This window comes from Drepanopeziza brunnea, assembly GCF_022702325.1.
Source record: "Drepanopeziza brunnea f. sp. 'multigermtubi' strain 214-2 chromosome Unknown ctg16, whole genome shotgun sequence".
Lineage (NCBI taxonomy): Eukaryota > Fungi > Ascomycota > Leotiomycetes > Helotiales > Drepanopezizaceae > Drepanopeziza > Drepanopeziza brunnea.
This window is the reverse complement of record NW_027094079.1, coordinates 248,999-262,149: the sequence shown is the minus strand read 5'-3', so window position 1 is coordinate 262,149 and position 13,151 is coordinate 248,999. Positions and strand designations below refer to the sequence as shown.

The 13,151-nt window shown below is 50.0% G+C and overlaps 4 protein-coding genes across 4 annotated transcripts; 1 reads left to right on the top strand and 3 right to left on the bottom strand.

Annotated features, from left to right (window-relative positions):
- Nucleotides 1-1,565: 1,565 nt before the first annotated feature.
- On the bottom strand, nt 1,566-2,393 carry L3040_008503 (uncharacterized protein; the record flags this gene model as incomplete). Its single annotated transcript, XM_007293524.1, has 1 exon — nt 1,566-2,393. The coding sequence occupies one exon, from the start codon at nt 2,391-2,393 to the stop codon at nt 1,566-1,568; it is 828 nt and encodes a 275-aa protein (XP_007293586.1).
- Nucleotides 2,394-7,560: 5,167 nt separating this feature from the next.
- On the top strand, nt 7,561-7,950 carry L3040_008502 (uncharacterized protein; the record flags this gene model as incomplete). Its single annotated transcript, XM_007293523.1, has 2 exons — nt 7,561-7,800; nt 7,906-7,950. The coding sequence occupies 2 exons, from the start codon at nt 7,561-7,563 to the stop codon at nt 7,948-7,950; spliced, it is 285 nt and encodes a 94-aa protein (XP_007293585.1).
- A 1,637-nt stretch (nt 7,951-9,587) lies between these two features.
- L3040_008501 (uncharacterized protein) lies at nt 9,588-10,624 on the bottom strand (the record flags this gene model as incomplete). The annotated part of the gene is made up of 2 exons (XM_007293522.2): nt 9,588-10,515; nt 10,563-10,624. The coding sequence occupies 2 exons, from the start codon at nt 10,622-10,624 to the stop codon at nt 9,588-9,590; spliced, it is 990 nt and encodes a 329-aa protein (XP_007293584.2).
- A 555-nt stretch (nt 10,625-11,179) lies between these two features.
- On the bottom strand, nt 11,180-11,554 carry L3040_008500 (uncharacterized protein; the record flags this gene model as incomplete). The annotated part of the gene is made up of 1 exon (XM_066157081.1): nt 11,180-11,554. The coding sequence occupies one exon, from the start codon at nt 11,552-11,554 to the stop codon at nt 11,180-11,182; it is 375 nt and encodes a 124-aa protein (XP_066010350.1).
- Nucleotides 11,555-13,151: the final 1,597 nt, after the last annotated feature.

Sequence of the window (13,151 nt, the reverse complement as noted above, 5' to 3'; positions counted from 1 at the left end):
TTAAACTGGAACCTGCCTTATATTTCGTGGGGGTTTCTTCAGACCCGATAACGAGATCCATCGACTTCTCAGCCTCGACTCCGGAATCTGAAGCTATTTAAACCGTTATATCTATTTTCCTCTTAGAGCGAAAGTTTAGGTCCTTTGATTGGTTTATCTACAATTATTCAGCAATGTATTTTATTAGCCTTACTTTAACGCAGCCAAATTTTTATATACCTACTCACCTGTACACCACTTCTAATAAGATAATGGAACAAAATGAGGTTGAGGCTACGAAAACATTTGCTCTACTACCTAATTGTCCTAGGTACATGTCTGAGGCATGGGAAACTATCGGCCATTACCTAGATGACAAAAGTAGGTAATACACACGCGCTCACCAACTTGGCGCACAATCACCATCTCGCCTCGTCCTCTCTTCCAGCCCTACCTCACTACCTCCCTACTTACCTCCCTCCTTCTAATCCAATCCCTCTCTCAAGTCTCTAACAACCACAATATCAAAAAAGTCCTTCCTTCCCCTCTAGCTCTCGCAAGCTTAAGAAGCGTCATTAATAGACACCCTCCCAGATATCTACACACCACACACACATAGTGCAATTTACACATTCCACCCTCCCTCCCTCTTCCTATTTCCTCCTATTTCCTTCCTTCCTTCCTTCCATCATCATCTTCTTCTTCTCTATTGTCCGACCACAAACAAAATATACACATACACAAAAGAAAAAGGGGGGCAGAGACCATTCAAAGTACCATAAGCTCATCGTCCACAATAAAAAAAAAATAACCTCAGACCCAACCACCCAACTACCAACTACTAAGCCCCTCTATTTTTTCATATCTATCTATTTTAAACGACTACCAATTCACTCCCGAGAAGTGACGGAGAGAGGAAGGGCAAAGAAAGCAACCAAACCAACCAAACCAACCGAAGAAAACACCCCTCTCGTTCTAACTACCCTCCTACTTTACTTCACGTCCCTGACCCAGCTTCACCCCGTCACTCTCTCGATAGAAGGGACGAGAAAAGCCAAGCTAAGATACAGCTTCCTCTTCTCAAGACGAAGGAAAGGCAAGGCAAGCTGATCGGTCGGTCGGTCGGTACTCCGATACACGACGAACGGGCTGAAAAGCTGCTGGCTGGGGGAGGAGGGAAGGGGAGGGTTACTGGGTGTATGTATGCGTGTATACCTATGTGTACTGATAATGTACACTTACTTACTCACTTGTATAGAGACGAGAGAGAGAGAGAGAGAGAGAGAGAGAGAGAGGTGTATAGCACTGGCTTCAAGACAAAGAGCGCACAGGAGCAAGTTTGAGACGGAAAGTTCAGGACACATAGAAAAGGAAGAAGGGCAGTTCTAATTCATGTTTTTTCGGATCATCCATCCTATGCGACCCAAAGCTGGCGGTCCTGGGTCCTGTCCAAAAAAAAAAAAAAAAAAAAGTAGATATAGTGGTTGTCCTTATCCCCAAACTCCATGCCACCATGCTGCTGCTTGTATCCACAAATGCATTCATCCAGAAGCCCATTATCACACGCACCCGTCCTTTCTTTCCTCTCACTTGTACCCCCTCGGTCCGCTGGGAAGTCCCATGCCGCGTCTCCCGGCCCCAGGTCCGTTGGGAAGTCCCGGTCGTCCCGCAGCAGGAGCAGCAGCAGGAGCAGGAGCCCCATATCCCCCACCCATACTACGACCGCCCCCATATCCGCTATCATCGTAGGACCCCGGACCCGCACCCGCACCCGCACCCGACCACGGCGAGTTAGAAGACGCAAACGGCGACCCTCCCGCAGCGGACTCGTACGAATGCGCCCGCTGAGCCTGCGCCGGCGCCCGCAAGCCTCCTCCCCCGAGCAACTTCTGCTTCCGAGCCTCCTCCCTCGAAACGTGCTGATAGCTGCCGGCCCGCTCGCTCGGCAAGCCCTGCACCCTCGTCTCCTGCGCAGCCGCAACCGGCTGTTGTTGTTGTTCCCTCGCAAACGGACTCCCCCGACTCGCCGCCATGCCGCCGGGCGCGCGTCCCTGGCGCAGGCTCTGCGAGCCCGACTGCGGGGCCGGCTGCGCGGGCTGCTTGTCCCACAAGCTACCGAAGCTGCCGCTGCCGCTGCCACTACCGCCGGCTTGGTTCTGGAGCCCGCCGTACCGCGAACCGACGCTCGACTGCGCGTACACGGGCTGCACGACGGGCGGAGGGGGCGCCTTGGGGTCGGGGGGCAGCCAGGTCGGGAACGCGCGCCCTTTCTCCGTGTAGTAGGCTCGTAGGACCCGGCAGACGTGTGTGTCGTCCTCCGTGTCGCCGTCGTTCTCCGTGGGCAGCAGATTCTGGCGGATGGAGGCCACGCGGGACGTGGTCGTCGTGAGGAGAGATGAGAAGTAGGAGGTCATGGTGGGCGGGTTGTTTGCGCTCAGTCGACTATGTGTGTGTGTGTGTGTGTGTGTGTGTGTGTGTGTATGTGTATGCGTATGTGTATATGTCGGGAGAAGCGTGTTGACTTTACTGAATTGCTTCGGACGAGAGTTTGGAGATCTGAGGACTGCGGACTGGATTTAGGGGGGAGGTTGAGTTGCGGTGTGATGTTCTTGAAGAAGGAGCTTCTGTTGTTGAAACGATGGTCGCAACATGGCACAACCCCACCAAGTACTTACTCCGTACCTACAAGCTCGAGTCAGCCTGATGACTTTGGCATTTTCATGAGAAGAAGAAGAAGATATATTCACTTATATCGCAAACGACCTTTGGGCTTCACTTCACTCCAGGTCTTGAATTTCATGGTCAATATGTATCGTGAATTCTTGACCACATATGCCCAGTCTCTCTCGGACATTTATTATCCCGAATTATAAATAGGTACAATTCTTCTCTCTGTCTTCCTTTTGCCTATATTCCATGCCACCAGCCCCTGGAAACCTGCCCTCCTTATTTATTCCGTTTTGTTTCATGATCCTCACTTCATAAGTATATAATAATAGAAATTCCGAGTGCTTTTCTTGCTGCGCTGATGCCACTGCCGACTGATGGATGGTCTGGCGGAAGCCCTTTGTTTACTTTTTCTACAGCTTTGAAAAGACGCATTTGCGATATATTGTAGGCTGGCTGTTAACAACTAGCAGCTGTCTATCGTCCTCACGCAACTCTGCCGCAGAGTTCAAGGCCGGTTTGGGAACCTGATTAACGCTATCCTTACCAAATCGTAGCAAATATTCCTTGTCTAACTGTCTAACTCTAAGCAGCCAAGAAAACGGAGACAAGACGCTTTCACGAGCTTGCAATCTCTATCATTCGAAAGAGCTCGAATGCCGTTTGACTCCAACTCCAGCTCCAGCTGCCGAAGAGAGCTGCCAGTGCCAGGGCTGCCTCGCGAGTAGAGACTATGGGGCCCTGTGCATCATGAACCGGTGGATCCGATCCAACGCCGAGGCAGAGAGCCCAAGTCGAGCTGCTCGTTGACAGACCACAAAGGCAAATATAGCAACCTGGAGACAAGAACTAGGGCCCCTCCCCGAGTATTCGGGAACCAACCCGGAACTCGGAACAGACCTTGGGTCCAGCTGTAGGGCGCGGCCGTCGGGACCGGACTGGTGGTTTCGTTGAGTACGTTGTCTGAGGCTAAGATGATGCCGTAGAAGGAGTCGAGCCACGCTCGGCCGGTAGACCATGTTGCAGCATGTCTGTGTTGCTGCGGCGGCCCGGCGGCGTTGTCTGTCGCCCATCCAGCTAGCTTACAAAAATTCAAAAATTCCGGAGGAGGAAAGTCCGTAGCGCCTCTCTTCCCCTCGTCCGACCTTGATACAAGCTTCACCCTCGCTGCTTACTGATCTACACCTTTGTACTCCCGCGTCCGGATCATCCTCCCCTTCTTCATCGATGTCGACTTCGCGGAAGTAAATACTCCTCTATGGGGAATATATATATATATATATATATATATTTATATATATATATATATATTTCATTATATTGATGAAGAAGTTGTCGGCGCCAAAATGGTATCCCCGACGAAGTCTCTAGTCGCGATGCCGGTATCAGCTGTGGTTTGTTTGAGGACCGAGCAATAAAATAAGAGAAAAGTCGCATTGCAAATCCGGTGCCGAAAGTGTATAGGTATGTAGGCCATGCTGACGATGAAGAGTTTGCGATGCACTTCGTCCAGTTGAGAGCGTAAGCCCGTAGGCTCGTACGGCTGGCTATGTCCAAGCCTCTAAAGTGTAGGTTGAATCTGGTTCCTTCGCTGAGATATCTTTTAATGATAATATTTGCTATAAGAAAAAAATGAATTGAGCAGGTGAAGGTTTGAATTGGGTATTTACCAATACGTAAGCGAGCTGGGGATGTTTAACCGATTTAACAGCTATATAATTATCTTGGATAAGAGGTCGATATCAACGGGTTGGTATCAACAGATTTGGCAACTCTACGCTGTCGAGGATATTTATAGTGGTTTAGAGGGCTATGAATGACGAAATAGTGCTAATAGTGGTAGACAGGCTTGCAGCCTTTGGCGTCTTTGGCATGGGCGGAGAAACCGTCTCTTCCGGTCGGTCGCCTGCTTCTAGCAATGGATTAGTGGCCTATACGCCGTCCAGGGGTCTGATCGGAGCGTGGAAGACATGTTCGCGTCGCCGAATGTCATGGTTTCCAACGACGAGAACACAGCTTGTGACTTTGGCGAGGCCAGCTAGCTAGCCGTCAAATTGCCGGACGTCGATACCGTTCGGCCAAGAAATACAGCGACTTTTCAAACCCAAATTTCCTTGCAGGAAAGGGCATCGGTGTCCTTAAGATGTATATCGGTCGAATCGACTCCGATCCGACGGCACGGAAATTCCATACCCGCTAAGCTGTCATCGATATCTGGACGCAAGCACAACAAGTCTTACAAAAACTCGGAGTCACGTTTCAAGGAGTCGACTATCCTATCATAACCAAGTTCGGGAAACCAGACTCGAGCGTCTCGGAGGCGAACTCAATCGCGCCCCCTTCACAGCGATGGGATAGACATGTGTCGCTTGATGGCCTACGCCTAGGACGATTTCCTCACCGAAAGCGAGCGTAAAGATAGGCGTCATAGCTAATATCAGGACGTCGCGCAATCCTACATTCGCAGCGAAGGCGTTCGACAATGGGAGTCTGTTTAGATACGCTAATGCTTTTGAAAAGACAAGTCATCAACCGCCGCCGAGGACACCGCCTTTGGCTACGAACAGCATCTGGCTTGTTGGTAGGAAGGACAAGCTTGGAATGGTCCCGCCGGGGTTGACTTTGGAAGTTGACGTTGTTGGAGCTAAAGAGGGGAAGAAGATCTTCGGCTTTCGTATGGTTTTCAGCAAGACGATATCTCTGCATTGAGCATTTTTGTCGATGCTAATAAAAATCCGAGGGAAGAAGGTTGACTTGTTGAAGAGAACTCTGAGAAGCACGGGATAGCTTACATATAGATAGGTATATAGCCAGCCTCCTGCAGTGCCAAACTAAGTCCCGCACTACGTCCTAAGCGATCCTGTGACTTGTCCTTTCGAGCAAGCCTCCCTCTTCTTCGTGTCCCGGGCAGAGGTCTATGAGTATCGATTATGAACCCGCCATTCCCATATCGCCATCACCATAGTCGATGGATCACAAGAGAAGTATTTGAAAATCTTCTACAGAGCAGCAGAACCAGTGGAATACAATCAGCCAGCGCCGTCCACCTTTTTTCTTTCTCTTCCTGTCAGTTTTGGTACTTGTGTTCCGACTTTTCGATGTTTAGTGTTGCGTTGAGTGACGGGAGAAGATCTTGTGACGTGTCCGACGTGACGGATCGGGGCAAGTCCATCTACGGGTGGTTGTGCTCCGAGTTCGGGAAGTGGAGGGGGAGGTGGTAGAGAATAGTTACATCAATCACTGTGGCGCACGAAAGGAGGATATTGCTTATAAATTCAATATATTCGAAGATATAGAAAGATATAAGGAGGTAAGTATCAGATAGAATAACCGAAGTACTTTTTCTACGAGTATGCTACATATGCGCAAGGAGATAGAATCCGCAAGGGGAGGCTTGTGCTCCAAACCTCTACCTTTCTGGAAAGTTAGATGGATGGATGGTCGTCTGTATCTTTATCTTCGGGGTGCTGGTGTTCGTTGTTCTCTTTTGCGAGTAGACCTTATTCTTTGCTTTGGCTTCAAGCTGTTCGTGCCCGGAGATATACCCAAGTAACAATGAAGCGGTCATTCATTGCTAGCTCGTAATCTTGAGTCCATTGTTAGGCTTCTATCAGAGGAGAAGGGGTGTCACAAGCAGAATGTGGTGACAGTCTCGAGAACAGGGCATAATACGAGATCTAGCAAGAAGATGTCATGGTGAGGTATGCATGCTCATGACTGAAAAAAAGCAGGAACAGGAGCAGGAAAAAGATTTAACAGAGCAGAAGTATTATTAAAATCTCTCGTTTTGAAGATTCCTGTTATCCCGGAGCCTTTCGTACCGTATACGCTTGGAGGAAGGCAAGAAAGCAGATGACAACAACAGGCAAAAAATCTCCTGGTCTCGTCTCTGATCACTTAGCCTTCCATCATATTAGCCACTCCCTTCACTCGTACTTCATACCCTAGATAGCTTAAGAGCTACTTCTGGTAGGAGGTAGGAGATTGAGTCATTCGATGTCCAAAAACTTGAATTTGCATTTGCTGAAGTTTGACAGCCGGACTGACAGCCCACCTGCGCTATGTGGCTTTCGGAGGAGAGCCTGTTTCTTAGGCGATTTGTATCTCGTATCCGTTCGCGCATCGGGCTTCAGTTCGTGCAAAATAAATCACTTGTGAGTCGTTGGCAGGTCTGGCTACCGTGCCAGATGGGAACAAAAAAGCTTGGCACGCTCTCGCTTAATTCTCAAGCAGGGTCGAGGCCGGTTTCTTCGCCTCCAGATCCAATCTATTTCACTTATCAGAGCCTCCAATGTTCATGTAGGAACTCCTCGTGGCAGGTAGCTCGATCTACCCGTCCGGTCTCGTCCGGTCTATTGACTACGACGAACACAAAGCCTCTCGCGTGCTACAACATGGGACGCCCTGTCGTACCTACATCGGGAGACAGCATTTTCTGCTCGTCATCGCGTCTCGCCTGCGTACCCTACGAATACAGCTGGCTCGGCCATCACCAAGATCAAGTTCAAGATTGGTTCTGCGTGACACGGGAATATTATTCGTCATCCTCTCCGATCTAGAGCATCTCAGCTGAGCCGAGGGGATTCGCGAGACGGTCACCCGGATTCTCATTCAAAGAACTCCGCGGTAAACAAGGCGACGGAAAAGGCGAGATCAAGATATCGATGACGGCTATGTGAACGGAGCATCACCTCCGGTTGAGGCCAATTGCCTCCAAGAAGATCTATATAACCCATCTCCCCATCCGCAAAACAAACTCCATCCAAACACACACACACACATTCCAGCCGCCTACTTCACTTCCTTACCTACCTACCTACAATCCACCGATCAAAAAAGAACAACATCCTCTCCCGTCTCCACCAATTCCCCAGCTCCAGCTCCAGAAACCTATCCCCCCAACCGACCGCCACAATGCAATTCACCACCGCCCTCACCGTCGTCTTCCTGGCCGCCACCACCCTCGCCGCCCCAACCGCCCTAGAAGCCCTCGAAGCCCGCACCGGCGGCGGCTCTTGCAACAACTCCCAGCAGCAAGTCTGCTGCACAGGCGGCGGTATCCTCAACCTGAGCTGCCTCGTCGGCGTCATCCCCATCCTGTCCCCCGCTTGTAGCGGAGGCAGCTACTGCTGCAGCAATGCTGGCAGCTCTGGTGTAAGTGCCCCCTTTCCATTTCTTTCCTTTCCTTTCCTTTCCTTTCCTTTCCTTTCAGACTTCCGCACCCTTTCAATTGCAGACTGACACGATCGTGCTCACCAGGGATTGGTCAACATCAACGCCCTCAACTGCGTCAAGGTCGGCTAAATCGCGCCGAACCCACCATCCACAAACCGCGCCTCTGCCCAGCCTGCCGACTCCCTGCCGCGCCATCCTTCGATCCACGGGCTTGAGTAGCTCGGACGATTGAAATCGGCTGCTTGCTGCTTGCTGTTTGCTGGGTGCTGGGTGCGAGGAGATGATTCTTTCCCTTTCATCATCGCGTGGATTCGGGGCTCGCCTCCGTCCGTAGTCAGTCCCTACCGCACATCTGTTACGAGCTGAATGATTCTACGTTTTTTCTTGTTTTTGGTTTTTGGTTTTCAATTTTCTTTCCTGGCGATTGATTACGCATGCATGCATGGACGGACAGATATGTTTGTGAAGCGAAGAAGTAAGCGAGGAGGGAAATAGTTACCTTATCTATATATCTATATATCTATATCTACGACGACGACGCACTCCTCACGTTCCAATTCGTCCGTGTGTATGGTACCTACCTGTCTCTCTGCCTTTGCGATCGCCTGTCTGTCCAGTACGAAGTGCTTTGGCAGTGTAATAATCATAATCATAATAATGACATAGCAAAAACAATCAAGCCCATTCTCCACCGTCACCCCAGCCACACTCTCCTACAAGCAGAACACAACATGACGAAAACCGCAGACGGAGAAGAGCTTCTCAGTGCCGACTATTCATCAGTATATAATAATTGGGTGAGGAGAGACGGCTCCGTCGGACTGGACTATAGACATCTAGAATCTAGAAAAGTCTTGCTATTTACTTTACTTACTTACTTACTTACTCACTTACTTACTTACTTACTTACTTACTTACTTACTTACTTACTTAAGGTACTTACTTGCTACCTCGTACGGTTAACCTACAACCTACAACCACGTACCGGATCAAATCAAGTCAAATCAAATCAAGTCAAATCAAATCACACGGATAGAAAATGAAAATCTGAATTGATAATTAGTCAGTGAACTCTTAAACTCCAAAGTCCTAAACTCCCAAACTCCAAACTGAAATCTTAAATCTTAAACTCCAAAGCATATCTCTCTGCTGTTCTCTAATGGTAGGTGAGATACTGTAGAGGTCCGAGTGGAGCGAACGTAGATAGATGGATAGATAGGTGGATAGGTAGATAGATAGGTAGATAGATGGATAGATAGATAGATGGATAGATAGGTGGATAGATAAATAGAACATCAAAAGAAAGAAAGGGTCTCTGTCCTTTAGGTACTTACCCACCTATGATTTTGTAGACGGACGATCTGAGTTTTGGTTGGACATATTTTATTGTTTTCATTTTTAGAGCAGACGAGAGCAGAGCAGAGCAGAGCAGAGCCCTGAATGATTGAAACATACACTTCTCCTCTCCCTCCCTTCCCCTCTATAAACTCGAAGGAGCGCTGAGCGAGCATACGCTGGCTGCCATCATCACATCACAGGTGGTTAACACTTTTTTATTTTTTTTTATTTTTCGGTTTTGGTTTGATTTTGGTAATTAGCATGTATTGTTGCTATGCTACTCTGTAAGGCAACAACGGTACAAAACTCCGGACAAGCACTTATGAAAGAAAGCTGAAAGAAAGCCGAAATTTCCGCCCTACCAACAACGCCTACACAATACTTAGTGTCCCATAGGCCCCGACGCCGTGCAGGAAGGTATCCCCAGCTTAAGCTCGCACCAATGCCAGCTCTCGCGGTGGTCCCTCGAATTCCTCCTCGATCTCGATTTCCCTGCGGGCTTTTTTGAGCTGGGACTTGGCTTTCGGGTCCACGCCTCTCTTCCGCTTCCCGGGCATCTTGAGCTTCTTGGCCGTTTCACCCTGGCTGCTCTCGCTCTCGCTGTCGTCACCTTCATCTTCCTCGCCAGTCTCGGCCTCTTCCTCGCTTCCTAGCCAGTCCTCGAGGTCTCCCAGGTCCTCTTCGTCCTCGTCAAGATCACTGACGTATTCAACCTGACCGACACCCTCCTCGTCCTCAAACTCCGCTTCATTCTCGAACTCATCCTCTTCAATGCCCTCATCCATATCCTCATCTCTGGTGCCCTCCCCACCTCTTTCAAGGCCCTTCAGCACCTTCTTCCAGATGGACTCGCTGACATTCAAGGGCTGGTCACCATAAGCGCCACTTCTCAACCTTTCAATCAGCTCCCTCTCAATAGCCCTCTCAACCTTCGCGGCACTCAACGCCTTCCTCTCCCTCGTCTCCTCCCGTCTGCGCACCTTCGGCGCCATGTTCGGCACGAGCTTCTCACCCAGACGCTCGTCCTCCTTCGCAATCCTCCTCATCCGGATGCCAACCTGCGTTAGGCGCGTGAGCCTCTGCTTGCACTTGTGTACCAGGAACTTGGGCCAGTAGATCAGGCGGTCGTCAACCTGGTCCAGCGCCTTCTGGTAGTTCTGCGACAGCTTGATGCGCTCCCAGAGCTTGCTGGGCATGTGCGCGCGCTCGATCGTCTTCATGTAGAGGTAGAGGGTGCCGGACTCGGGATGGGCGCGGACGGTGGCATAGCGGGAGTTGGCGAGGGGACAGGATTGGCGGTTGCAAAGACCCGTGACGTTGTATTCGTTGCGACAGAAGTTCTTCTCCTTGGTAGTCCTGGGAGAATCAGGATTGAGGTCAGAGAATAAAGATGGGCGGCTTACTTGAGCTTGAAGGAGCAGAACTGCTGATTGATGACCTGCCAGACAATCTCGTCTGAAGACATGGCAGCAGTCGAGCGTGGTAGGATATGCTGGGAACCAGATAAAGCTGTTCAAAGTTTCCACACAGCGGGGTGCGACAAGAGTATCGCGATGGTTGATTGAGGTTCGGTTGGAGAGGGGGGAAGCGCACACTGATGAACGGCTTTGGACTTTTTTTCCTATGCCCCGTTTCTGCCCAGAGCGGTCAGCGAGTCACGTGTGTCAAAGCAACTCCAGTTCTCAAGCTTAGTAATAGCCGAGTCTTAAAAGGACGAATGGAGGCGCAGCTAAGCGAGCCGACGATTACTCTTACCGAATGATACACGCCAATATGAGATATCTGAAGTAGATTACTACAAACACGCAGCAGATTGACGACTTGAAAAGTCAAACTTATTCTGTGCTTTTCCATTTTAAATTCGAAACTCAAGTCCTTGCAAGCAGTTCTTAACTAAAGTGTAATCAAGCGGCAGTGATGCCCTCGAACACGCATCCAGCGTACCATGCTGTCCTCGCCCTGCATCCCAGCAGCACACATCCAATGCCTCCAGAAGTAGACGACGAACCTGAGAAATCAATCAGGGCCAGAGAAAGTAGCACTTTGCCGGACGTTGTGCGGAAAAGTTGATGCGAAGCTCTACAGCACGTGCTCCAAGGCACGTACCAAGGTGGAAACCACTTGGTGCATCCATTCGTACAACACCGGATCCAGCCTTCCGCATGACGACCGAATTGACCTTCCCGCTGATGGTCTTGAGCTCTTCATCTTCCATGTCGGCAAGCCAGTGCGTCGTCATGGGATGGGGTGTCGCGAATTCCAAAGAGAAGCTCTTCAACCCCGCCTTGAGTTTCTTCCAGGAATCGGTTGCCTCCAACGCGTCACAGGTCGTCTTCTCTGCCGAGTACCTATAATCATGACTTAGCAGACGCATTTTTGCATGAGTGACCATCATCTTAGGCAAGGGCCGAAGAATCCGCTCCGGAACTCCAAGGACCTAGGGAAGACTCGCTTGACCCCTTTCGAAAACGCTAGATCTGGCCTACACATGCTTGGTGCGAGGCAGACGCAGATCTCAGGTGCTGGAGTATGGCTGGAGTGAAGCAAGTTTGACCTGGATACTCTCAGCCACGTTCAGGGTCTTGTTGGTGAGATTTATGCCAGGATTTATGGTGGTGATGCTGGACTTGTTGACGGGGCTGATGTGATTGAGATATCAGACATGCTAATGTATTTCGAAGTGAAACTTGGCAAGTCCGCAAATCAGAGCGCTACCGACGACCTCGAGGTACGTTTAGCGGCAGATGAGAGCCCAGTCCATGTTGGCCCAGATTGGGTGTGGCTCCCGAGTCCTAAACCTATGAGTTTTATGCCGGTGACCGAAGCGTTGCGATGAAGAGATGAACTTTGGCCAGGAGTTGAGAGGGTTGACGGCCTGGAGAACCAGAGAGAAGATATGGGTGCGGATTTCGAGGGACACTCTGAGGAGCATAGAGCCTGATGGACGACGCCCACGCTCCAAGACTGTTTGTATCTGCGGTAGAAAGACGCCGGACTTGTGGTAGATTTGGAAGATAGAATGCCCTACATGTATGCCTGTCTCTGGAGCGACAACCTCGACCTGAAATCCAGCTAGCTTGCGTTCCGTGGCAGAACGTAGATGAGAGAAGATAGGAACCATTCTCACCTTGAAGTATACCAAACCTCGCGCTCTTCTCGCCCACCTTCTTCACACCCTCATCGGCCCATCGACAATGACAGGCTTGCGATCCAGCACTCTACTAGCAAGTAACCATATCACGTTATCCAGTCTCATCGCCATCTTGAAGCTAAAGAAGGAAGGAAATCGCGTCCATCGATCCATATAATCCCACAGTAGCTCCCATGCTAGCCCCCATCTTTCCTCTGCAGCTACCACACCACCAAAACACCAAACCTCACCTTAGACCCAGAATCCCCTCTCCTTTCCTTTCATCAAAAAACATCAAAGATGTGTCCATTTCCCCTGTCGCCCCAAGAGCCCTGCATCCAGTCAAGACGATAGATAGAATAGTCAGTATAAGAGGAGCGAGATACAATGACGCTCTTCATCTTTTTCTTCAGAAGAAAATGCCGTTGAGCCCGCTATACCACGGTCGCGAACTAGTTCCCAAGATCGCGATCCAAAATGGGAAACTCTGCGTACTTTCCCCTCCCCCCCCCCCCCCCCCCCCCCCCCCCCCCCCACTTTTTTTTTTTCAACCTTGTTACTCAGGAGGTTCTTCTGGGTGAAGAGACTTCTCATTCATTCACTCATTCATCCATCTAATCTCCCGCCCGCCTTTCCTTCTTTCCTTCCTCTTCCTTCCTTCTTTCTTTCTTTCTTTCTTTCTCTCAGACTTAAAAAAAGAAAAGTTAGACAGACATTCATCTCATCTCATCTCATCTCATCTCATCGTTGCCACTGCCACTGCCACCGAGCGGTCCTCTCTCTCTCTCTCTCTCTCTCTCTCTCTCTGAGCTTCCCAGCTTCCCAGCTTCCCAAGAAGGCGTGCAAATAAGGCGCGCAAACA